Below are 24,941 nucleotides of genomic sequence, written 5' to 3' on the forward strand. Positions count from 1 at the left end.
GTGAAAAGAGAGGTATAAAAACCAACTCTTCTCCCTCCATGCATATATCTAATCCCCTTGTAAAGCTGTTTATTCCTGTGGCCATCACTACATCCTCTGGCAGCAAATTCCACAGTTTAATCACTTTGTATATTTCCGTTTGTTCATCCTGAACCTGATACCCTCAAGTTCAAGGATTTTAGGAGAGAGGAAAATTTCTCTTTACCCATAGAATCATAGAATCATAGAGTTGGAAGGGGCCACACAGGCCATCTAGTTCAACCCCCTGCTCAATGCAGGATCAGCCCAAAGCATCCTAAAGCAGGGGTAGTCAACCTGTGGTCCTCCAGATGTCAATGGACTACAATTCCCATGAGAATTGTAGTCCATGGACATCTGGAGGACCACAGGTTGACTACCCCTGTCCTAAAGCATCCAAGAAAAGTGTGTATCCAACCTTTGTTTGAAGACTGCTAGTGAGGGGGAGCTCACCACCTCCTTAGGCAGCCTATTCCACTGCTGAACTACTCTGACTGTGAATTCCCCCCCCCCCGATATCTAGCCTATATCGTTGTACTTGTAGTTTAAACCTATTACTGCGTGTCCTCTCCTCTGCAGCCAACGGAAACAGCATCCTGCCCTCCTCTAATGCCGATGTTAGAATAACTACATGATCATAGCATCTTGTAGAACTTGCCTGGAGTCCTGATAATCTCCATCTTCTTTCTTTCCCCCTGTAGCTGTTAATAGAGCAGGAAGTATGTGTGCATGTGCATACTTATATAGGAAGGCAGACAGATGTTTCACTCCTTTCCATGTTCATAGCCTTATGTCTTGCTGTCATGATGTTGTTGTTAGGTGCGAAGTCGTGTCTGACTCATCGCAACCCCATGGACAATGATCCTCCAGGCCTTCCTGTCCTCTACCATTCCTCGGAATCCATTTAAGTTTGCACCTACTGCTTCAGTGACTCCATCCAGCCACCTCATTCTCTGTCGTCCCCTTCTTCTTTTGCCCTCGATCGCTCCCAGCATTAGGCTCTTCACCAGGGAGTCCTTCCTTCTTATGAGGTGGCCAAAGTATTTGAGTTTCATCTTCAGAATCTGGCCTTCTAAGGAGCTGTCAGGGCTGATCTCCTCTAGCACTGACTGGTTTGTTCGCCTTGCAGTCCAAGGGACTCGCAAGAGTCTTCTCCAGCACCAGAGTTCAAAAGCCTCAATTCTTTGACGCTCAGCCTTCCTTATGGTCCAACATTCGAAGCCATACATTGCAAATGGGAATACCATAGCTTTGACTTAAACGCACTTTTGTTGGCAGGGTGATGTCTCTGCTTTTTCTCTGTTGTCTCTACTGTCTAGATTTGCCATAGCTTTCCTCCCCAGGAGCAAGCGTGTTTTAATTTCTTTGCTGCAGTCCCCATCTGCAGTGATCTTGGAGCCCAGGAAAATAAAATCTGTCACTATCTCCATTTCTTCCCCATCTATTTGGCAGGAATTGAGAGGGCCGGATGCCATGATCTTTGTTTTCTTGATGTTGAGTTTCAAACCAACTTTTGCACTCTACTCCTTTATCCGCATCAAGAGGCTCTTTAGTTCCTCTTCGCTTTCTGCCATTAGCGTGGTATCATCTGCATATCTGAGGTTGTTGATATTTCTCCCTGCAATCTTGATCCCAATTTGTGACTCCTCTAAACCCGCCTTTCTCATGATGTGCTCCGCATACAAGTTAAATAGGCAAGGCGACAGTATACAGCCAGTATACAGCCTTGCCAAACTCCTTTCTCAATTTTGAACCAATCAGTGATTCCATGCTCGATTCTCACTGTTGCTTCTTGACCTGCATATAAGTTTCTCAAGAGACAAATAAGATGCTCTGGTATTCCCATCTCTTTAAGAACTTGCCACAATTTGTTGTGCTCCACACAATCAAAGGCTTTAGCATAGTCAATGAAGCAGAAGTAGATGTTCTTCTGGATCTCCCTAGCTTTCTCCATGATCCAGCGTATGTTGGCAATTTGATCTCTAGTTCCTCTGCCTCTTCGAAATCCTGCCTGTACTTCTGGAAGTTCTCGGTCCACATATTGCTGGAGCCTAGCTTGTAGGATTTTGAGCATAACTTTGCAAGCATGAGAAATGAGTGCAATGGTGCGGTAGCTTGAACATTCTTTGGCATTGCCCTTCTTTGGGATTGGAATGTAAACTGACCTTTTCCAATCCTGTGGCCATTGTTGAGTTTTCCAAATTTGCTGGCATACTGAGTGTAGGACTTTTACTGCATTGTCTTTTAAGATTTTGAATAGTTCAACTGGAATGCTGTCACCACAACTAGCTTTATTGTTGCTCAGACTTCTTAAGGCCCATTTGACTTCACATTCCAGGATGTCTGGCTCCAGGTCAGAAACGGTGGTTTCAGGGACAACCTCTAAGTGACAACCTTTCAAATACTTAAAGAGGGCTATCATCTCTCCTCTCAACCTCCTTTTCTCCAGGCTGAACATTCCCAAGTCCCTCAACCTATCTTCATAGGGCTTGATCCCTTGGCCCCAGATTATCCTTGTCGCTCTTCTCTGTACCCTCTCAATTTTATCCATGTCCTTCTTGAAGTGAGGCCTCCAGAATTGCACACAGTACTCCAGGTGTGGTCTGACCAGTGCCGTATACAATGGGACTATGACATTTTGTGATTTTGATGTGATGCCCCTGTTGATACAGCCCAAAATGGCATTCGCCTTTTTTACCACTGCATCACACTGCCTGCTCATGTTTATCTTACAGTCTACAAGTACCCCAAGGTCTCGTTCACACACAGTGTTACATAGAGGTGTATCCCCCATCCAGAAGGCATGCTTTTCATTTTTTCTGACCCAGATGTAGAACTTTACACGTATATTTATTAAATTGCATCTTGTTCTAATTTGCCCATTTTTCCATTTTGTTCAGATCTTGTTGAACTCTGTCTCTATCCATGCATAGTTTTATAAATCTCTGGGCCATTCCGCACAGTGTTAAAGTTGCTGAAGTCTTACCATTGTGTAATGCTATTTTTTAATGTTATGCACGACGTCGTACACAATCTGCAACACTCCTGTAACACTCCCGCAAAAATCGCTTCATTGTACTGCTTTTTGGGGAATCCCAAAATGCTCCAGGATTGAAGGTTCCCCCACCCTGGGGAGCCAAGGTGCAGCCTGTGGATAACCCCTTGGACCCTCCACAAACTGATCATCACGGCCTTCCTTTTCCCTCCCAACATTGTATGTTGGTTTCTTTCTTAGGTTTTTTGGCTGTGTACAGACATCCGGTTCAATTTAAAAAAAAATCCTGTCTCACAGTAGCCAACCAGTTCCTCTGAATGGGAATAGAGATGGCTGTGTTTCCCCCTTTAAAAAACCACTAGACTCTTGAGAACAACCTGCAACATATACAAAAAAGACATCTGCGTTCTCAGTATAACGGTAGCAAGCATGTCCCTCCCTAAGCTCTCGCACTTGAGCTTCCAGTGTCGCGATCGCCATTTTTCCCCCCTTAAACTGGCAAAAGCAACAAATAAGCAATGCTTGTTTGGCTGAAATCCCTCCACAAGTAAAGTTTCCGAGCACAATACAGCCCGCTGTTCGATACTGACCGTAATTTCGGCTAGAAATTGCACAGGGGGGGTTTTACTTTAAGAGCGTGTAAACAGTTAAGCGCCAGCTCCCACGCCAGCGAAAAAGGTCTTTCTGATACATCAAATGAACAAATATGCGTTGCTACAGGTGTTTTCGGGTTAAAAAAACAGTTTTTAAAGGGAAGCACGAACACTACAGTTAATTGGCTGTTCTGTTTGATTGATGGCCGGGGGGGGGGGGAGAAAGCACGGACAAATATTGCCTCCTTTGTTGCGATTTCGGCAAGACCGGAAACTTGTGCATTACAAGAACAACGCTAGTGGGAGAGCCTTTTTCCCGTGAAAAATGGCTGTGTGTGTTGGCTGTGTGTGTTACTGAGACCTGCCCCTATTTATTGTGGATCCCCTCTCAGTTGTCTCCTCTCTAGGCTAAACAGACCAAGTTCCCCTAACCTTTCTTCATACGTCTTTGTCTCCGAACCCCTTACCATCTTGCTTTAGGATGCTTTGGGCTGATCCTGCGTTGAGCAGGGGGTTGGACTAGATGGCCTGTATGGCCCCTTCCAACTCTGATTCTATGATTCTATGATCTTTGTTGTCCTCCTCTGGACACGCTCCAGTTTGCCTACATCCATCTTCAACTGAGGTGCCCAAAACTGAACACAGTACTTCAAGTGAGGCCGAACCAGAGCAGAGTACAGCGGTACCATCACCTCTCATGATCTGGACACTATGCTCCATTTGATACAGCCCAAAATCCCATTTGCCTTCTTAGCCATCAAGTCACGCTGCTGACTCATGTTCAATGTATGGTCTACTAGGACTCCTAGATCCTTTTTGCACATGCTACTGCCAAGACAAGTCTCCCCCATCTTATATTTGGTTTTTCCTTCTTTATCAAAAGCTTTACTGAAATCCGGATAAATTGTCCATGTCCATGGCATTCCCCTGATCCAGAAAGGTAGTCACTTTTAAGGTTGGCCTGACATGACTTCTTCTTGTGAAACCCATGCTGAGTCTTAGAAATCACAGCTCCCAGTTCCAGCTGCTCAAGGACTGAGTATTTGATTATTTGTTCCAAAATTTTGCCAGCTGCAGATGTAAAGCTGACGGGTCAATAGTTACCTGGATCCTCCTTTTTCTCTTTCTTGAAGATGGGGACAACATTTGCCTTTTCTCTGTGATCCGTTTTCACCGGTTCCAAGCCATACAGCATCTTCCACTACAGTAATTTGGAATGGGGTGATGTACAAGTCTTGGGTTGTATTCAGAGTTCTGCAGGGCAAATGTGGGGTTGGGAATTTCAGGTGGTCCCTTTTTCCCATTTGCAGTGGTTTCTAACAACCAATCCTAGGTCCTAAATTTCTCCCCCAAGCCCATTAATCTACAAATTAAACCCAATATTGAGGATTTCACTGATGACTATTAGGTGCAAGAGTCTTACTGAGTGTATGTCCAAGCTCTGTGTAGGATATGCAAATACCATAATTATACATTTATAATAAAGCTGCCATGCAGGTGGTTCATTTCACTTCAGTAAGAAGAGACTTGCCTAAATTAAGGATTTAATCAGGAACTAGTAGAAGTTGCATCTGAGAACTGGTCTTATCACCTATGGCAGCATTGATGCAAATTCAGAGGTGTGTATTCCTTGGGAGGAGAGGGGCTGAGTGGCAGGGACTAATTTGGTAGGTAGGTGTAAGATCAGTTCTGCTGAATTAAACCAGTGATAGCATCTATTTCAGCATACTGTGTGCAATAACCGATAACACAAATGATTTCATGCTCAGACTTTAGACTAATCCCTTAACATCCATACATCGTTTTTTCTGTACTGTAATCGACTGCCAACTTGACCAGCTTAGCCATGATTTTTATGTTCTTCGTTTAAAAAACACCTTGAATTGGATCCTTGCCGTTTTGCTCTAATAATACGCCTTCTGCATATGCCTAAACAATCCATGTATATATCTTTCCTCTGAATTTTTAGCTCCCTTCCTATTCCTGTTTTGTCTTCCTTCATGCTAATATAGGGGAAAAGTTAAATGGCTGAACCGTCTAACAGCGTAGTTTTGTCTGTAAATAGAAGGGCCTCGTTAATGCATCTTAAGAACAGAGCCAGACATTTACTTTGGAAATTAATGAGTGTGTTGGTTTAATAAAAAGTTTGATGCTGGCCAAGGAAAAGAGTTTGCTTTAAGTTAGGCAGAAAAATAAATATGTAAATGGAAGTCAGGAAGGTTTTTTCGTCAAAGGTAGAAACATGAATACTACTTACTCATTTGAGTTGATATTTTTATTTTTCTGGGAAAGAAATTTTGGACAAAATGTAGAGCATAAGAAAAAGCCAGAAAAATTTGGCTGCCACTTGAGAAATGAAACAAACATGTATAAACACCAAGCCAGAGATGTGTGAGGACATTTGTGTTTGCGTAGTCTTCTATCCAACCAAGCAAATGTTCGATAGGAAAGGGGGAAAGGGATACCACTGTCACAACCCCCAGTGGCAGGAATGCTCCACAAGTGCAGCGACAGGTGCAGATCTCTGAACTTTCTTTGGAATCCATTATCATTATTTATTACTATTATTTATTATTACTATCCCCAGAGGCTCGAGGTGAGTTACAGCATTTAAAATCCCAGTAAAAATGCTATACAAAATAAAACAACAATACAATAAATTCTAACCACAGTTATAAGATGAGGCAGTAAAAAAACAACTCCTACCTACCACCCGTCCTGAGGACCAACCCATTCTAGAGGGGAGGGAGAAAGAGGGTGCTGCTGGCATTCGCTACTGCCACTTCAATCACTCTTATAGAGGGGCCCTGATCTTCCTTGTCGCCCAGTCTCAGCCAGCGACCTTGCAGAAGAGCTCTGTTTTGCAGGCCCTGCAGATTGCTGGAAGCTCCCGCAGGGCCTGCAGCTCCCCCAGGAGTTACAGAAATCTATTCTGGAGGTGACCATCGCATGGATCACTGTGGCTAGGTGTTTGGAGGACAGGTAGGGCACTAGTAGCTGAGATTGGTGAAGATGGAAAAAAGCCTGGCTGGCTACCTTCTTGACCTGTGCCTCAAGAGTGTCATGAACCCTGATTCATGCCTGTTTAGTTTCATTTCCTACGGCCTGGTAAGGCCACGGGTTGTAAAACGGTAAATCTCTTCACAGGCTTCAAGACTCCCTCACTTTCTCAGCAGGATGTCTTCCTCCTTTTGCTTTATCGCTCTCTTCCTGCGACCCCACACAATAGCAGCCCCACACATAGTCTCAACAGAAATATAGCCATAGAGATTAGATTCTGGCCATCTGGCAGCTTGTGAACCTAGGCATCCCTGGTGCCCTTTGCTCTCCCGCCTAAATGCCTTTGTACCCCTCCCTTATCGAGAGAACCCTATATCTGTTCTGTCAAGATCTTTGCTTTGGAGATCTTGGCTTACTTTAGTTGTATGTAGACTCTGTTCAATAAAGTTCTTCCTTGGATTTACAACTACCTGTTGGATCTTGGATGTGTCTTTATCACGGACTCTGCTAGCTGGGCTCAGCTTGATTCCTGGCTTGAGACACAATTAGATGACAGTATTACTCCCCCCCCACACACACACACACACACAATTTCTTCAATGTATTATAGACATAGCCACATTTCCCCCTGATTTGGATGGCCCAGGCTAGCCTGATCTCAGGAACTAAGCAGTCAGTCCTGGTTAGTATTTGGTTGGGAGACCATAAAAAAAATCCAAGGTGGCTATGTAGAATCCGGCAGTGTTAGATCGCCTCTTAATAATCCTTGCCTTGAAAACCAGGCAGGGGTTTTGTAAGCCAGCAGCAACTTTGGTTTTTTTTCCACCGCCACACTTAGATTACTGAATGTAGGGATTGTCTTTAGTCCACCATGTAGGGATTGTCTTTAGTCTTCTGATTCACTAGGACAGCTTGAGTGCTCCCGTGCTACTGTGTGCAGGTATTTCTACTCTTCCCTCTTAGTAGACTCCTGTGCCTATACTGCAGGCAGCCTATGCCAAGCATCTGTTTCCATGCCTTTGTCAATCCAACCCTTGTAGGACCAGACCAGTGATTTTTGCCCACTGGGCTCAGAGAAATTTATTTTAAAAGATTCCTACGTTGTGTTTCCTAGAGGTTTAAAGCAACTTACACTAATCACATGCAGTTCAACAACTATTAAAATCACATACATACACAAAAATGACCTATTGCCAAAATAAAACTGATTTGCCATTTAAAAATAAATAAAAACAGCCTTATAGACTTTCTGAAATCTGTCTGTAAAGATGATACTGACAGCTCATTCCACAGAGAGGCAACACACTTGAGTGTTCTATAATATGCATCGACCATGGAGGAAGTACAAGTGAACAGGAACCAGTTAGAGAGGCAGTCCATTAGGGATATGGATTCCAGACCATGAGGAGTTGTGAAGGTAAGAATCAGCACCTTCAGGCGAAGCCGATAGAACACCACTGCCTGTGCTCTGTTGGCCAGGCCAGTCAGTTCTTCTCTGAAGCAGTGCCCTCAGGTACATAGTGAGTCTTGGGGGTATCCATAGCTGCTGGCAGTTAGGAACTGAAGGCAAGGAACTGAAACTCTCATATAGGCTTGTGCCTAGTAGGGTGGTTCATCAAGCGAGGCAGTCTTGGGTTAAATAGCCTGGGAAGCAGTCAGACTCAGCTGCCCTACTGGCTGCTCTGTGCTTTGGCTAGGATACTGCAAAGAATTATTGTTTTCATTCTGTGGTTGTGGGGTGGGGTTGCACGCAGGCAATCGACTACTTTGCCTCCTTTGGGCCACCTCGGCCAGGGCCCTCTGCTATCCCTGTTCCTGCAGAGAGAATATATCCCTGGGCAGTTATGGATCCTGGCCTGCAAAGCCCTGGTGACTATTTCAGGAGCCCGTGGCAAGGCTCTATTACAGGCCCAGGCAGGATGGCTTCTGGTGCTTCTGGACCTTGTTAGGGTCTCTCTAGCCCTTTTGGTCCTCTTCAGCTGGTGTCCTTGGCTCTTTGGGATCTTTTTTTGAGGATTCTGAGCAAGCATGATACACACACACATACGCACGCACACTTGTGGTGCTCTGTCACCAGTCAGGCAACTGCATTCTGTATTAGTTAAAGATTTCATCTTGTCTTCAATAGCAGCCCCACAATAGCATATTACAGTGATCTAGTCTAGAAGTTACACAGAGATATGGATCAGTGTTGCCAAATCTGCTGCGTCCAGAAGGGAGGAGTCTATCCAGATTAGGTGAATTGGTAAAAGGCTCTTTTAGCAAGAATTTGAACTCTAAACTGTGGAAGTATAGACTAGATCAGTGGTCCCCAACCTTTTTATCACCGGGGACTACTCAACGCCAGGGACCACTCACCGGGGACCACTCAACGCCTTTTACTGAGGCCCGGTGGGGGGGGTAGTTTACCCCTCTACTCTCAACCACTGCCCCAACGCTCTCTGATCGCTATGGTAATGTTTAAACATCCCTTCAAAATAAGATACAGACACACCACAACAATGAACATAAGGAACATTTTATTTTCATGGAAATTTTAACTCATGACAATGACAAATCAATGGGACCCCTGAGCGTGTTTCTCTGCAACGAGATGGGAGTGATGGGAGACAATGACACCCAAAGTGTGTTGTAAAGGGCTGGGGGGGATGAAGTAAAGGGGTGGGGTGGGGGGAGAAGGCGTCCTTCGGGGCCCACCTCCAATTAGTCGAAGGACCACACGTGGTCCGCGGCCCACAGGTTGGGGATCGCTAGACTAGATGACCCTGGAGATCCCTTCCAACTCTATGATTCTAAGTTTTTAATGTCTGTCTTGATACGTGCAAAAGTGCCTTGAATAAATCATCTTTTAGTTGAACCAGAAAACTTCCTGTTATTTAAAAAAAGATGTGCACTGATATATACAAATATTACCCATAACCCTATTTTGCTCCCTTATATATTTGGGAAACAGCCTCCTGGGAGGAGACTGTCCGGGGCCCTGTCCGTCCAGGTCCACCCTGATTGGCAAAGGGAGCCCCGGCCACCTTCTCACACCTTTCTGCCTGCCGCTCCTTTCAAAGCCCATTTTTAAAATCTGTATATAATACCACTGTATAAAATCTGTATATAATACCACTAGTCTGTATATAATACCATTCCATTGTTCATGTCCTGTTTTGGGGTGATTGCCAATTTAACTACTTATCTTTTACATAATTGTTGTATTTTTTGCAGCTCTAAAGAGGTGGCTGAGAGCCTCTTGTGGTGCAGAGTGGTAAGGCAGCGACATGCTGTCTGAAGCTGTCTGCCCATGAGATTGGGAGTTCAATCCCAGCAGCCGGCTCAAGGTTGACTCAGCCTTCCATCCTTCCGAGGTCGGTAAAATGAGTACCCAGCTTGCTGGGGGGTAAATGGTAATGACTGGGGAAGGCACTGGCAAACCACCCCGTATTGAGTCTGCCATGAAAACGCTAGCGGGCGTCACCCCAAGGGTCAGACATGACCCGGTGCTTGCATAGTGGGGATACCTTTACCTTTACCTTTAAGGAGGTGGTTAGAAAAGTCTCCCTGAATATATTGGCTATTATTTCTGCCAGTAAAAATGCTGAACGATTTAGTGTGGTCTTCCAGGGAAGGGAAAAGAATAGTGGGGGTGGGAAGTGAGATGCCCCCTGCAAATCCCTGCTTACTTTATTGAAAATTTTAGAACAAATTATTCTGAAGGACATTGTTAAAATGGAGTCTGAGATAAAATATCTCAAAGTTTGAATCTATTTCCAGTTGTTAGATTATTTGCACTTTGTGTTTTAGTGTTTCTAAATCTTCCAATGAAATGTGTTTCAGTTTTGCTGGATAAGTATATGCTTGAATAAACTAAAGAAACCTTTTCCTTTCCTCATTTCTCTGCCATTCCATATTTTCAGGAGCTGAGTTTCACAGATTTTGGAAGGAAATGGCTACAATTGTCTCTAATTCTGAGCTGGCAACGGGCATCCCCTATTCTTCTGCAGTACCAGGACTTGCACAGTATCTCCAAAGCATCACCAAACTCTTGATATCTATGCTCTCAGTGACTGCTGATCCTGGATTTGCAAACCACAATTTACTTGAAACAGGGAAAGCAACAGAGCCTTGTTTATCAATTGCACATCTGCTACATTCCGATTTCTGTGAAGTGCGCTTAGTGGTCTTGGAAGCAGCCCTGCTATGGTTGAAACAAATGAATCGTAAACATATGACTGAAGGAGGAGAAAAAGGCCTTTTGTCTCTACTGTCTGGCTTGGAGGAGATCTTTCTTAGAATAGCTGTAAAAGAAAAGCATCCTGAATGTTTTTGCAAGGTAAAAACATACACACACACAAGAAAAAGTCCCTGTAATGAGGAAGCATAATTTCAAATAAGATGGACCAAATTAAACTGTTTATTTTTTCTTTCATTTACACGGTTTGATTTGTTTTTATTAGGTATTGGAGGTTCTGTATTATATGGATTTGAGAAACATTCTTTTAAAGACAGAAGATGCCATAAAAATTAGTCCGCAGGATTTCTTGCATTGGGTTATGAACACTGCAGAAACCTCTGACAGGTATATTTTGTCACTAATAAAAATATCAATTTATCTATTCTCAATATGGCCATGTATGCCGGTACTTAAATCTGTGGATTGGGGCTGTTTATAGAGAAAGGAGGTGGTTCTACCAACTTGGGGGGAATTCTAATGTTTGCAGAGATATCTGGAAAGTTTTTGGAAAATGGAAGGGGAAGAATCTGTACAGACAATACGTCTCAGTTTTCCCAACCTCTTCAATTGGCAGTGTTGGCATAGGAAGAATAAAAGGCTCCATGCCAGCTGCAGAGGGCTGCAATGCAGGTGGTGAACTCCTCCCCAGTGCTGTGTGAGCTCTATGGGGCAGCAAATACAGGCTAGCAGAGATTGGAAGCTGGTAAAATGGACACCTGGTGCATTCATGACCTAGAATCATAGAGTTGGAAGGGACTTCCTGGGTCTTATAGTCCACCCCTCTGCACTATGCAGGACACTCACAACCCTATCACTCACCCAGTGTAACCTGCCACCCCCTTGAACCTTCACAGAATCAGCCTCTTTGTCAGATTGCTATCCAGCCTTTGTTTTAAAATTTCCAAAGATGGAGAAACTACCACGTCCCAAGGAAGCCTGTTCCACTGAGAAACCGCTCTAACTGTCAGAACTTCTTCCGATGGAATTTTTAAAAATTAATTTCAGCCCATTGGTTCTGATCCGTCCCTCCAGGGCAAGAGAGAACAACTCTGCTCCATCCTCTGTGTTAGTGGTCCGCAACCTTCTTCAGGCTGCGGACCGGCGGCGGCGGGGAGGGCCATCGCCCAGCCGCACATGTCGCGCATGCGCGTCCAGGTTGCGCATGCGCGTTTGCGCCATGCATGGCCACAAACGCATATGCGCAGCACTCCCCGTGCATGCACACATGCACGGGAGCTCCGCGCGTGCGTGTTTGCGGCCGCGCATGGTGCAAACGGGCATGCCCGGCGCGGCCCTGCGGAGGCAGGGAGCCGCGGCCCGGTGCCAGGGTCTTCGCAGTGGTTGAGGACCACCGCTCTATGTGATAGCCTTTTAAATATTGGAAGATGGTTATCAGATCCCCTCTCAATCATCTCCTTTCTAGGCTAAACAGACCAAGCTCCCCCTACCTTTCCTCATACATCTTGGTCTCCAAACCATTCATCATTTTTGTTGCCCTCCTCTGGACATGCTCCAGTTTGTCTACATCCCGCTTCAACTGTGGTGCCCAAAACTACTTGTAATATGTAAATATATAAATATTTCCCTTTTGGGGAAAAATCGTAGAAAAAAGAAGTCTTTGTGGCTTCAGTTTATCTTGTTAAGCTCCAAGCTCTGCTAAATTGTACATACATTGTTTCCTATTTTTTATATATATTTACAAAACCTTGATGAAGCTAAGTTAGATGATGAAATGAGCCTAAGAAATGTGACTTCTAAATAGATTCTAGGCAAAGCTGAGATCTGACTGAGAGAGAGATGGGACTGAGAGAGGTCTGAGAGAACTGTGACTGACCCAAGTTTATCTAGCTGGCTGTATGTGGAGGAGTGGGAAATCAAGCTCAGATTAACCACTACACCAACCTTGAAGATTACCATCATCAAATGATGACCTACAAATCTCATGGCCCTCTTTTAGTTCACCCAGCTCCATGGTCAACCATAGGGCCAGGTTTCACCCGAAAGGTGGAAGAGGTCAACAAGAGGCAACCTTTTAAATAACTTCTAGGAACTTCATGTTCCAAGGCTTCACCACATCTTCAGCAAGTCCTCTGAACATTTGGTCATCTATAATTTTCTGCAAGTGGAACATTATAACTGGCCCATTTGTGCAGGATGTAGAAACCATGAACCAGCATGCTGGGAGAGGCAGGTAAGAAAACAGACAGACAGATAGAACTACATTCACCTTTGTTTTGAGTAGACAATAGTCAGATCAGGCTAAATCTTCAGCCTCAAATGTGACCTTCCTTCAAAGGCTCACTGTACAAATTAAGTCCAGGGTTGCCTCCCATGAAACCTTTTGACACAGAAATTTTGAGGAGAAAAGTTATTCAGGTTCATATTACTTGGGAACTCATTATTGAATTATTTTATAAGCATGCTATTTACATAATTTTGTCTTTAAAGCTAGTATTCTTATTTGATCAATTTATTCTGGGATCTGGAGGCTTCCAAATTACATCATATTTAAGATTGCCAGACCATTATTTGTAGCAAAGCATCTTTATTTTATTTGGTGGGAATTGTGTTCTGTACATATTGCTAAAAATGTGTGTGAAGAATATTTAGTCCAGCTCACTGAAGAAGAAATCAGATATTAAAGATAAATAATTCAGAAAAAAATAAGGCAGTTTGGCAGGTTTTCTATAATGTTTTTAACAGAATGTTTTTTTTGTTGGACTTTCAAACTGTAACAAGGTGCTGTAACCCCCCCCCCAAAAAAAAAACTTTTAATTTCCCCCTCCCTTTAATTATTTCTTAGACTTGTTTTTATTTATTTTTTTCCAAATTGTATACTGAAATTATATTTGGTTGGGGATATTCATGTTGGAAATTTGCAAAATTAGAGGGGTGACAATTATTTTTTCTTGTTTCTGAATAATATTTTGGTGCAATCTGCTTAATATTCAAAATATTAATAACAATTTATCATAAAGTTAAAGAGAAGCTGCTATAGATCAAGGAAGACCATTGGTCCATCTAGCTCAGTACTTTCTCATCTGATTGGCACCAGCTCTTTAACTGTCAAGCAGATAATGGTCTTTCATGTTCCTCCAGCCCTTTGATGTAAGGTATTGGATCTGGGACTTTCTAAATGCAATACAAGTTTTAAACCACTGAGCCATAGCTCTCATCCCATGCAATAGCTCCCATAGCTCATGAGAACTGAAAAGTCATCTGAATTTATATTTTCCACACAGCCTCTAAATAATATTGTTAGGCTGGAAGAAAATGGAGATGAGCCTCTTGTGGCGCAGAGTAGTAAGGCAGCCGTCTGACAGCTTTGCCCATAAGGCTGGGAGTTCAATCCCAGCAGCCGGCTCAAGGTTGACTCAGCCTTCCATCCTTCCGAGGTCGGTAAAATGAGTACCCAGCTTGCTGGGGGGTAAACGGTCATGACTGGGGAAGGCACTGGCAAACCACCCCGTATTGAGTCTGCCAAGAAAACGCTAGAGGGCGTCACCCCAAGGGTCAGACATGACTCGGTGCTTGCACAGGGGATACCTTTACCTTTACCTTTTACTGGACATGAGTCCTGTATCTTGAAAAACCGACAGGTGCATAGGTGTGTGGCCAACTGGCAATCTTCAGTCATCTTCAGTACTTAATGAGCCTTAATATAGTTACATATTTGTAAAGCACTACCTTCTTCTGGGTTAACTAAACAATTCTTATTATGATTCTATATTTGTGTGGAATAGCTGTAACAGATTGGGTTGGGCTAGCTTTAATTCTGGCTTCAGCTCTCAGCACACAACGTGTATAACAAGTGTGAAGGAAGTATTTAGTTACTGCAAAAGTGGTTGTCAGTTGTCTCAGTTGTCTCCAATATCAAAGCTATACCAGTATGTTATTTCACATTTAATTCTGTGTGTCTGTTAACATTATTTTTGCAGCATTGAAATTCAAAGGGTATCCCTGGAGCTTGCTTCAAAATTGATCATCCATCTTGTACAAAATTGGCAGGAGGTAAGATAATTTAGTTTAGCATTGTTAAAAGCAACTTGTTATATTATGCTCACCTCAGATTGTGATGTGAGAGAGAAAATTCAAGTTCCTTTCCACAACATTATCTTTAAACACCCTATTAATTATGATGAGCCAATAAGTAAGTTGCTTCTGATATACAGAATCTGAGACAAGGGTTTCAGTATACAGGATGGTACTAGCTTGAAGTCTACAAAAGCCTTCCAGGAGATCTCCAGCATCAGTTTTTGCAAAGTCCAGTGCTGATTTCTGCATTACAGATGTTTATTTTTATTTCTTCAAATGTATAATTCATTAGAACATTAGATTTCAGGCGATATTCAGCCATTTGTTTGAGAGACAGCCTGGTGTAATGGTTAAGAGTGGCGGCCTCTAGTCTGGAGAATTGGGTTTGATTCCCCATTTCTCCTCCACATACAATCAGCTGACTTTGGGCCAGACATGGTTCTCTCAGAGATCTTTGAGCCCCACCTACCTCACAGGGCAGGTGATTGTAAGCTACTTTCTTGTGCTTCTTATACATGTGTTAAATAAATATTAATATTGTAGAGATTATAGGAATTATCTTTGAATAATAAAAAGTGTGTAAATGTTAATCTTTCTGTGAATTTGTCATTTTGTATTTTTGCCTCTGTGTTTATATTTTCTTTTAAAATTATTGATACTCTTGTTCAAACCAAAACAGAGGTCTGGATTTCATTCTGTGTCTAGAAGGAAATTCTGATCCTATATCAGCTGGGAAGGCAGCATGACATTCTTGTGTTTTCTGTTCATTTTCATGAATAAGCATTGAACTTACACACAGAGACAGCATATAGTTGGTTCCTCTTGCTGCCTTTCCTTTTTCATGTAGGAAATAAAATCAGAGATGAAACGATGGATTCAAATAGTCATTTACTGTTGTGAAGATGAACAACAGACAGATCTTAGGTTGGCTGCTGCAGATGTTCTTGTTAATGCTGCACCATTTTTCATGACCAATCAGAATCTTCTCTTGGGTAAGTAAATAGACACTATTGAGCACAAACAAGCAAAAATATTCTTCAGGGCAGTTGATTTCAGGATGAGAATACAACACACCCCAAAATAAGAATGCTTAACTTTTGCATGGGTTGTGCCATATGCTTTTTAATTAAACATTTGATTATTGAAGTAACCCAAAGGTCTTATAGCATGCATTATGTAGGTTAGGGATGCAGTTCTGTCACAGAGTTCTTCTTTACATGCACCAGACTCAAGCTTTATTATTAGTTGATGATGATATGCAAGGATCTGCCCCCTCCAATGAATGAGCCACTCTGAATGCAGAAGAGTTTGGTGTTTTTTGTAGTTTGAGCTAAAAGTACCTTAGCATAAAGTAATGTAAGCCTTCCTTTATCAGTGTGTGTTTAATTACTCCACCCTTGACATGAAAACCGAGAGGGAAGTTTTATTCAAAAAATCTGAGGTGTGCAGAAAGTCTTCTAAGAGAGATTATTCAGGTTTTGTTATTAACTCATTTTTTAAGAAATAATTTTAAAAAATGTAATTTTAGACTTCAAAAATTAACTCTAATATCCCTTTTTAATAAATACACAGGTCTTTCTGATACACTGTTGCTCTGGAAGTGTGTTATTCAGCTGTTGCAGAGTGAAGAACAGATAGTCCGAGATTCTGCTGCTGGTATCATCACAGTGGCCCTGTCTCAGGGTAACATCTTTAGAAAAAAGGGTATGAAATTGTTCTTTTTCAATAATGATCCATCAGCAATACTTAAGAAAGGAGGGTTCAGTGCAATTGGCAGCATGGTAAGGTTTATGGGTTGTAGCCTATTGCAGAGCAGCTCTTTTGACTGCCAGAGAGCAAATGCTGAGGGATGGGCGAACTTGTGGGCAAAATGGCATTGGGAGGGGGGCCACAGAGGAGGAAGTGCATGGAAGCATTTTGAACAGAAGAGGGAATTGGAGACAACTTTGCCTGATTCCCTCACTAATCTGCATGGCATTTTGCCCAGGAGGCTTGGCGGGGTGGTTAAAGGTGGCTTTGGGGATAAAGAGAAATCAGGAAAGATCCACATCTGTACATTTGCAGTCCATAGTATCTAACTCTATCTCTCCACTCATCCAAAATATGACTATTACATGTTCAGACCAGTCAAGAAGTGTTTTTGCCAAGTTCTACTGTTGGAAGTATTATGAGTCTTACATTCTCATAAGGTTGGATCCTGATCACAAAGGCTGGTCTCCCCAGCTTCCTATTTCTCCAGTCAGAGCATGGGGGGGACCCTTGTAGACAAAATGCCATAAAGCATAGAAAGTTACAGTCTAGAGGATAATCAGGCAAAATTCCCTAAATATCCTGTTCCATGAGATCTTTTTCTCCTTCCTTCCTGCTTTCTTCATTGGTGAAGAAGAAACTGGGGAAGGATCTGCCTTTGTGAAAACATTGCCACCACTTTCAAAGGATTCAGCCAACTGAGATTTTAGTATTTTTGTGGTGACTGCTTATCTCTTGAATGTCTTTTTATTGGTTTTATTGGTTTTATTACTTTTATTGGTTTTGTTTCTTAAAAGTTGTGCATTGCCCTGATGAGTTTTATGAGTATATCTCACTAAAACAAAAATATGACCAAGGCATTCCCTGGACTTTGAGAGCTAGAATTATTTCATTTGTAGTTGTAGACCTGAAAGACGCCTGTTTTCATATTGTGATCCATAAGTCCCACAGGAAATATCTACGGTTTTGGCAGGGTTGGAATGTATTCCAATATACTGTCCTCCCCTTTGGCCTAGCCACTGCTCCTAGAGTCTTTACTAAGTGTATGTCAGTGGTAGTGGCCTTCCTTCAGGTCTGGGGAATCACAGTATATCCATACCTTGATTATTAGATCCTGGTGGGAAATTCTGCTGGGATCTTGCTCAACACATTCGTTTTTCACTTTCCTTTTGTGCTCAATGGGGCTTGGCGGTTAACTTAGAGAAGTCCCACCTCGTGCCCTCCCATCACACTGAGTTCATTGGAACTCAGCTTGATCTACTCCAGGGTCTAGCCTCCCTCCCAGTCATGAGGGTTAGGTCCCTACAGTGTCTAACCGGTTCTGGGTTTTGGAACTGTTGCTCATTGATGTCTTCTATTCAAACAGACATTCACTTCTGCCTAATCTGCTCTAAGGCCTCAAGTTCAGGTGACATTTGGGGCTTTGGCAGTGGTGGGAACTAAGGAGGGTGCTCTGCCCTGCAGACGTGACCCGGCCAGTGGGAAAACCCACATATGCATGCTTAGGTGGGATGAGTGCCCCCTGGAGGAACTATAGCTAGGAAAGAGCCTCCATGGCAGGTCTGCATGTGCTCAGTCCCAATGTGTCTGCACACAAAACGTTAATGAACAGTTACAGGTAAGCAACTCTGTTTGATTCTAAATATATTTCTGGAAAGAATGCAAGCTCAGGAGGACAAACCTTGCTCCTTGTTTGTCATTACTCAATCATCAAACTACTTCTGGCTTTTCATTCAGTAGGAGCAGATGCAGGCTTCTTTCCAGGTTCTTGCTGTAAAGCCAGTCTTTCTTCTTCTGCCACAGAAAAAGCTTGCTGTTTTCAGTTTCTGCTTAGTTTTAGAACAAGTGAGGGCTTAGGATGAAAAGAGAAAACAAAGGAAGAATAATTTTAGCTTAGTGCTGAACCTTATTGGGTTGAACCTCTTCCCACCCACAGTTCCGAAACCCCAGACCTTCATTGTCTTGCTTGGGCTTCCCAAAATACATGTCTGGCCATTGCTGGAAATGAGATGTTTTCAAGTAGCCCAGCAAAACATTTGTTAGGTTCTTACTATGATGACCAGGACTGCTGTCTCCAGTCTTCTGAATAACCCTCACTTGGACTGAAGGAATAAAATGTGTTTTGGAAAGCACACTCTCTGTGTTTACAAGAGTTTTGATGATGCAGAATGTGACCTGTTCCCAATTTAGCACTCTTTGTTACATAAACAAGGACACAGTATCACCTAGATGTCAGTTGGTCACTAGGTCGGACTCAGATAGTCTGTTGAACAGATCGGTCTTCCCACCAGCAAGACCAGCTGCTTGGGGGTGGGGGGCTGGCTACTGCCCATTCTCTCAGGTTCCATTTTAAGCCCCACATCCATTATGTAAGATACATAATACACAGATGTTCAAGCTGTAGTTATGATTCATACAGTCCAGTGGGCTTTGATAACACTGAAATACTGTCTGCTCTGTGCAGTAACCTATGCCAGTTGGGGAGAACTGTAAAATCTCTCTCAGATTTCAAGGTGAGTCCAGCCCTTCTTGGAGCAAGCTTATCTTTACCCTTTGAACTTCTGCCTTGTAACACCCATTCCCAACTGAATAACTAGGCGTTAGATGGTCATGGTTCAGGGGTCGTAAAGCACACCTTCATTTGCGGCGATAGCTAACCATTTCACGACTTCCTTGTATTCAACTAAATATACTTTAGTTCCTGAAGAAAGAATTCCTTTTCTGTGTCATAAAAAGGCTACTGCTACCTTTGGTTAGCAAACATGGATGGTTATAAACAGGGAAGCCCAGCAGTCCAAGAGCCAGGCATGTCACATTGCTATGAAGAAAACAATGTCCAGACAAACGAGTAAAAGAGCCAATAAGATTGGGCAAGACCCACTCCCAACTGATGATGAATTGGAAAAGCAAGATTAATAGTGTAATAAAACTAACAAAGGACAATTTCTTTTTGCGGGAACCAAGCCAATATCTATTGAGCTTCAGTTTGATAACATCAGATTTGCATATGAATTCCAGCTGAGCAATTTCACTGTCCTGGAAGACTAAAATGTTCCCCCATTAATTTCTCAGTATATCAGAGATTTTTTTAAATGTCTGGTTTATCTCCTTTTAGTTTCCTCGCTTAGTGAGAGAGAGTGTCCAATTTAGCTGTTGTAAAGGAAAGAAGGGCTCTGTTGGTCCAAAAGGAGAGCCATGTCAGGGTGCAAACATATACATCCTAAAAAGAGGTTACAGGGAGATAGTTAACTCTTTTGCATACACAAACTTGAGAAGGCTAGAGATACATCTGAAGAAATGGGGGGATACAGTAGCTTACTCAGACGATAACTTTATTCTCTTAACTAAGATACAGAACAGTAAAAGAAAAGAGGAAATGATGTTCTTCAAGCCCAAACCAGTTAAGAGGTATTTCAGGCTGTGCTGAACTACTGAGAACCAAATTAAACCTCAAGTATGATGTTGCCGGTAATGACTGGGGGAAGGTAAAGGGTAATGACTGGGGAAGGCACTGGCAAACCACCCCGTATTGAGTCTGCCAAGAAAATGCAGGAGGGCGACACCCCAAGGGTCAGACATGACTCAGTGCTTGCACAGGGGATACCTTTACCTTTACCTTATGATGTTGCCATATTAAATAAGGTGACCAGATTGTCCCACTTTTGGAGGAACATCTGGGGTCACCTGGCAAATTGTACTTATGTTGCAAGTAAAAATATATATATATTACAATACTATTTCTACGTTCTATTAAAATTTTTGTTGCTCCATATAGACCAAATTTTATTCAACCCCCCCCCCCCCCCCCAGTCAATGGTGTCCCGCTTTACCAATGTTAAAATCTGGTCACCTTAATATTAAAGTGATTTTTAAATGTTGTGAGATCCATGACATGGAACTGTTTCCCCTCCCCTGGTGCCTTTTCAAGTGCCAAAACAACTTCACGGCATTCTGTGTGTGTGGGTGTGCGTGCACCCGTATGCCCCCCCCCCATAGCTGTTTCAGCACTTGAAAAGATGCAGGATATGTGTGCGGTGAGAATAGCTATGCACGAAGAGCTTGATTATCATGGCATTTTAAAATGACTGTCATGTTTCGTTTGGCCCTGAGTTCAGGCAACCCTACCCTTTTATGAGTATGTGGAGTGCTGCTTTCTTAAGTTGCAGTGTATGAAGCACAGAGAAGCAACAGGTACAGGGAGCAGATAATATGTCTTTGCCTGATTTATTCTGCTTGTTCACGAGCAGTTGTCTGCAACCCCTAGACCAGGAGGAGAGGGTCTGTCGTTACAACATTTCAGTAATCTAGCAAACAATGGTTCTGTGATCTGTCAATAGATAAGTGTATGTTAGAAGGAAAGTGATACTGATTCCACTACTGGAGAGTTGTATTTCAGGGTTTATTTCAAGGTATCAAACAACCTAAGGTGTGGAAGAAGGAGTAGATGGTGAAGAGGCCAACTTTGGCCTTATGTTGCATAATAGCTTTTAGTTTTATATTTCAGACAAACTGGGGAGAAGAAAAGGGAGATAATTAGCTGTATTATAACATTCAGGACTAGATTACTGCCATATTTATCTATGAACAGTAATAGCTCAGACCTGTTCTTGTATCTCAGTATAAAGATATATTAAAACCGTAATACAAAGTGCAAGGAAAGACGGACTATGAAATAGTGTAGTGGACTAAAAAGTAGAATCATTGTGGATGCAGGAGGAATATCTAGAATTTAGAATTCAGTTGTGCCTGGAGACATTTGAAAAAATAAATCAATGTTAAAGGACATCTGGGATTTTTGAGATCACACTTGCTACTTGTGATTTGACATCATCATCTGTGGTGACAGTGATGAGATCCAGGGACATCATTGAACATCTCAAAGATTCTCCTATCTTTCTTTTAAAGTGATTTACTAGATCTTCGAAGGGTGTGTAAGTGTGAAAACTCCCTGCTCATATATACATTTAAGACTAGAGAAGGATTGAGGAGGGAAAGGCGAAAAGGATGAGTTAACTGGGATTTAAAAAGATAATAGGCAGTCAGACACAGTTGCACTCAGGTTATCAGAAATTGGCATGCTTTAGCAACACCTGTCTAGTAGCACATGTATATTAGACCAAGATCTTGACCTGAGCATTCCCAACATTGTTGACACAATGCTCTGAATTCTGAAGATTGTTTTGATGGACCAGTGCCTACTTTACCACTGTTACCTTCAGTTGGTGGGGGCAGAAACATATATAGGAAGAAAGGAAAATTAACTGTAAACAGAGGGACAAAGATGTCATGAAATACAAGAGATGCAGAGCTTATATATACAGGAGATAAGCATATAAGAACATAATAAGAGCCCTGCTGGATCAGACCAGTAGTTCATCTAATCTAGCATCCTTTCTCATAGTAGCCAACTGGTTCCTCTGGAGGTCTAGCAACAGAGCAGAGAGGCCAAGGCCTTCCCCTAACATTGCATCCTGGCACTGGTATTCAGAGTTTTACTGTCTCTGAACATAGAGGTTTCCCCTTAGTCACAATGGCTAGTAACCACTGATAGACCTATCCTCCATGTATTTGATATAGTGGATAAGAGCAGTACTAATTGGGCAAGCTGGGTTTGTTTCCACGCTCTCCCACATGCAACCAGCTTGGGTGACCTTGAGCTCGCTACAGCACTGATAAAGCTGTTCTGACCAAGCAGTAATACTAGGGCTCTCTCAGCCTCACCAATCTCACAGGGGAGAGGAAAGGGAAGGCCAATGTAAGCTGCTTTGAGACTCCTTCAGGTAGAGAAAAGTAGCATGTAAGAACCAACTTCATCTTCTTCTTCTTCAGCTATCTGTGCCTGTGGCCATCACCACATCCTCTAGCATGAATTACACATTTTAATCACTTGCTACATAAAGGCATATTTCTTTTTTTTCTGAATCTGCTGCTGATCAGCATAATTGTTATTTTGGACTTTGCATAGAAATGGCTGCGAACTTTGTATTTCGTAGCTTCTTGGTTTATTTTCATTATCCCCCTCTATAACCATGTGCATGGCTTTCTGTCATCTACCAAATAAGAATAACGCCATGCATTTGATCAAATAAGCTCATCCCTTACAAAAAAGCAGTCTTTACCATGAGAAAGCCACCCTCTGGAAATTGCCACAGTCTGCTTTGCTACATGGAAGAAAATGCTGTTTAAAGCAGGTGTATGTTCTCACCCACATACCCCACTTAAAAAGAGAAACTCCCAAACTGACTCGTGGCGGGTTACAACTGTCCGTATTAAAAGCCCCATTAAAACCCCCTTAAAACAATTCCAAACATCCATCCATGTACAATAAACCGACTCTTAAAATTTTTAAAAACCATGGCGGTCTGCAACCCAGTAACCCCCCCAGAAATCTAGAACAGGAGTGGGAGGAGAGAGTGTAGATTTTATAGTGAATGCTTACACTCTTAATACTGGGGGGCCCATCAGAACTTCCTCACCATGCCAGCCTCAACCATAGACCTGGTGGAAGAGCTCCATTTTGCAGGCCCTGTGGAATGTCAAAAGCTCCCACAGGGCCCACAGTTCCTCCAGAAGCTCATTCCACCAGATAGGGGCCAGGACTGAGAAGGGCCTGGGCCTGGTCGAGGCCAGACGTGCTTCCCTGAGGCCAGGAATAGACATACATAGTTGACATTCTAGCAGAGTTTTAAATATTGTGTAGGTAATGCCATGCAAAACAGATCCAGTTAGCTCAGTTCAAAGTTTCGTCATTTAAAAATGTGTATATACTGGATGAATGTACCCAAAATTAGCCAATAAGTAGTACTTACCAAACTCCTTATTCTAGAGTGCGTATACCTGAATAGTGCATGAGTCACTTGCAGATGCAAGCTCTTAGCCCAACTGGAATTTATTTATTTTTCTAAGTAGCCTTTTCAGTATTGGTACAAGGCTTCCATGTTAAAAGCACCCTGAAGTGTTGAACACTCTCTTGGGTACTTAAGATAAGCAAGTTCAAGGACAAATGAAAATAAAATACCTAAAAATATAGGTATTTTTAGTGACACTTGAGAGTGTAATTAGAAATAAAACGAGATTCCTTTGAGAAATGACAGGTGCTCAAGTAAGAATAGTGAAAGTCTCTTTTTTTCAGCTGAAACAGGCGGACTCTCAGAAATGAAAAGAGCTATTGTCCTGGAAGAAAAGCAGCTCCACTAAGCAGAAAAGGGCTGTGGATTTTCAACTAGTAGAAAGTAATGCTTTATTTCAACTTTTTAAATGTCTGTTATGATGCTCTATTGTTGTAAGTCGCCATGAGACACTTTGGGTGAGGAACAACTAAAAAAAATCCAATAAATAAACAAACAAGGAAATGAGTTCTAAGGAGCCCAATGAAACATTCAAGAAGTGAATATACACAATACTTGCACATAATAGGTTGCTTCAGTATATGGTGTTTATGACATTTTGCTGATCAAGATCTCTGGCAGCAAACTGCTGGTAAGTGCTAATCTGATGAAAGCATTATAATTCCATCCAGATGTAAACTATGTTCCCGGAGCCAGGAATTATGCATATACCTACTTCTAAAACATTATGGTAACTCTGATTCCTCTGAAAAATGATAGAACAGCAAGCAGCCAGGAAGTCTTTGATACTTGTAATGGCTCCATTGTAACAGGGACATCAGATTCACATAATGCTTTATATTGATGGTGTCTGCCAGTGGGGAGAGTTCTCTCTCCATGTTCTTCCATGACTTTATTTAGGTGTTACTTAATTGTCGGTATATACTTCCAAAGAACCCTGTGGGTTGTTCACGTTATGGAATACAGTTGGTTTCTTGGGTATAACCTTTGGTGTAACCTTGTGATCACCACAACTGCAAATCCATGATGGTAGCTGATGTGAATGCACACCTAGGAGTACCATTTATAAAATTGCTCTCTGCCAAGTGGTTCACCTCATATTGAAGAACTTTCATGAGTAAACAAAACCTGTGTCATTGCTGAACCTAGATCATCATCTTGGTAAAATAGCTCGTTAACAGTGCTTTTGCAAAGTAAGGTTGCCAGAGAATATTCACAAGAGTGGGACACATTGTGCAAAAATATGTTATTTATCATTGATCTTCTGTGCAATCTCACATGGTTACAAGTAATTTCTGTCTTTCGATTGAACTGGTTCCAATCAGTCCAAAAAATCCTTCACCTTTAGGCTATGGGCTTCCATGATGGCAACCTTGCCAGGTTTCTACAGCACTGGTTTCTGTCTTGTTACAAGCTAAACTTCCACAAGGCTAAAGGCAAGGCCAAAATGGGGCCACCAAAATCATATTTGGTCTTTTTAT

At 42.4% G+C, this 24,941-nt stretch overlaps 1 protein-coding gene and 1 long non-coding RNA gene across 4 annotated transcripts in view; one reads left to right on the top strand and one right to left on the bottom strand.

Moving 5' to 3' along the window:
- The window catches only part of THADA (THADA armadillo repeat containing), a 175,073-nt gene that overhangs the window by 129,731 nt on the left and 20,401 nt on the right, over positions 1–24,941 (top strand). For all 3 annotated transcript variants that reach the window (XM_077337687.1, XM_077337668.1, XM_077337678.1), the window contains exons 32-36: positions 10,512–10,927; positions 11,052–11,173; positions 14,767–14,839; positions 15,711–15,855; positions 16,436–16,567. In XM_077337687.1, coding sequence (XP_077193802.1) covers positions 10,512–10,927; positions 11,052–11,173; positions 14,767–14,839; positions 15,711–15,855; positions 16,436–16,567 — 888 coding nt within the window. The remainder of the gene's footprint in view (positions 1–10,511; positions 10,928–11,051; positions 11,174–14,766; positions 14,840–15,710; positions 15,856–16,435; positions 16,568–24,941) is intronic.
- LOC143837651 (uncharacterized) overlaps positions 15,734–24,941 on the bottom strand; it is a 38,964-nt gene continuing 29,756 nt past the window's right edge. The window contains exons 2-3 of the long non-coding RNA XR_013231040.1: positions 18,294–18,464; positions 15,734–15,870 (exon numbers count right to left, since the gene is read on the bottom strand). This is a non-coding gene — a long non-coding RNA (uncharacterized LOC143837651). The remainder of the gene's footprint in view (positions 15,871–18,293; positions 18,465–24,941) is intronic.

The sequence above is a fragment of the Paroedura picta genome, chromosome 1, assembly GCF_049243985.1.
Source record: "Paroedura picta isolate Pp20150507F chromosome 1, Ppicta_v3.0, whole genome shotgun sequence".
Lineage (NCBI taxonomy): Eukaryota > Metazoa > Chordata > Lepidosauria > Squamata > Gekkonidae > Paroedura > Paroedura picta.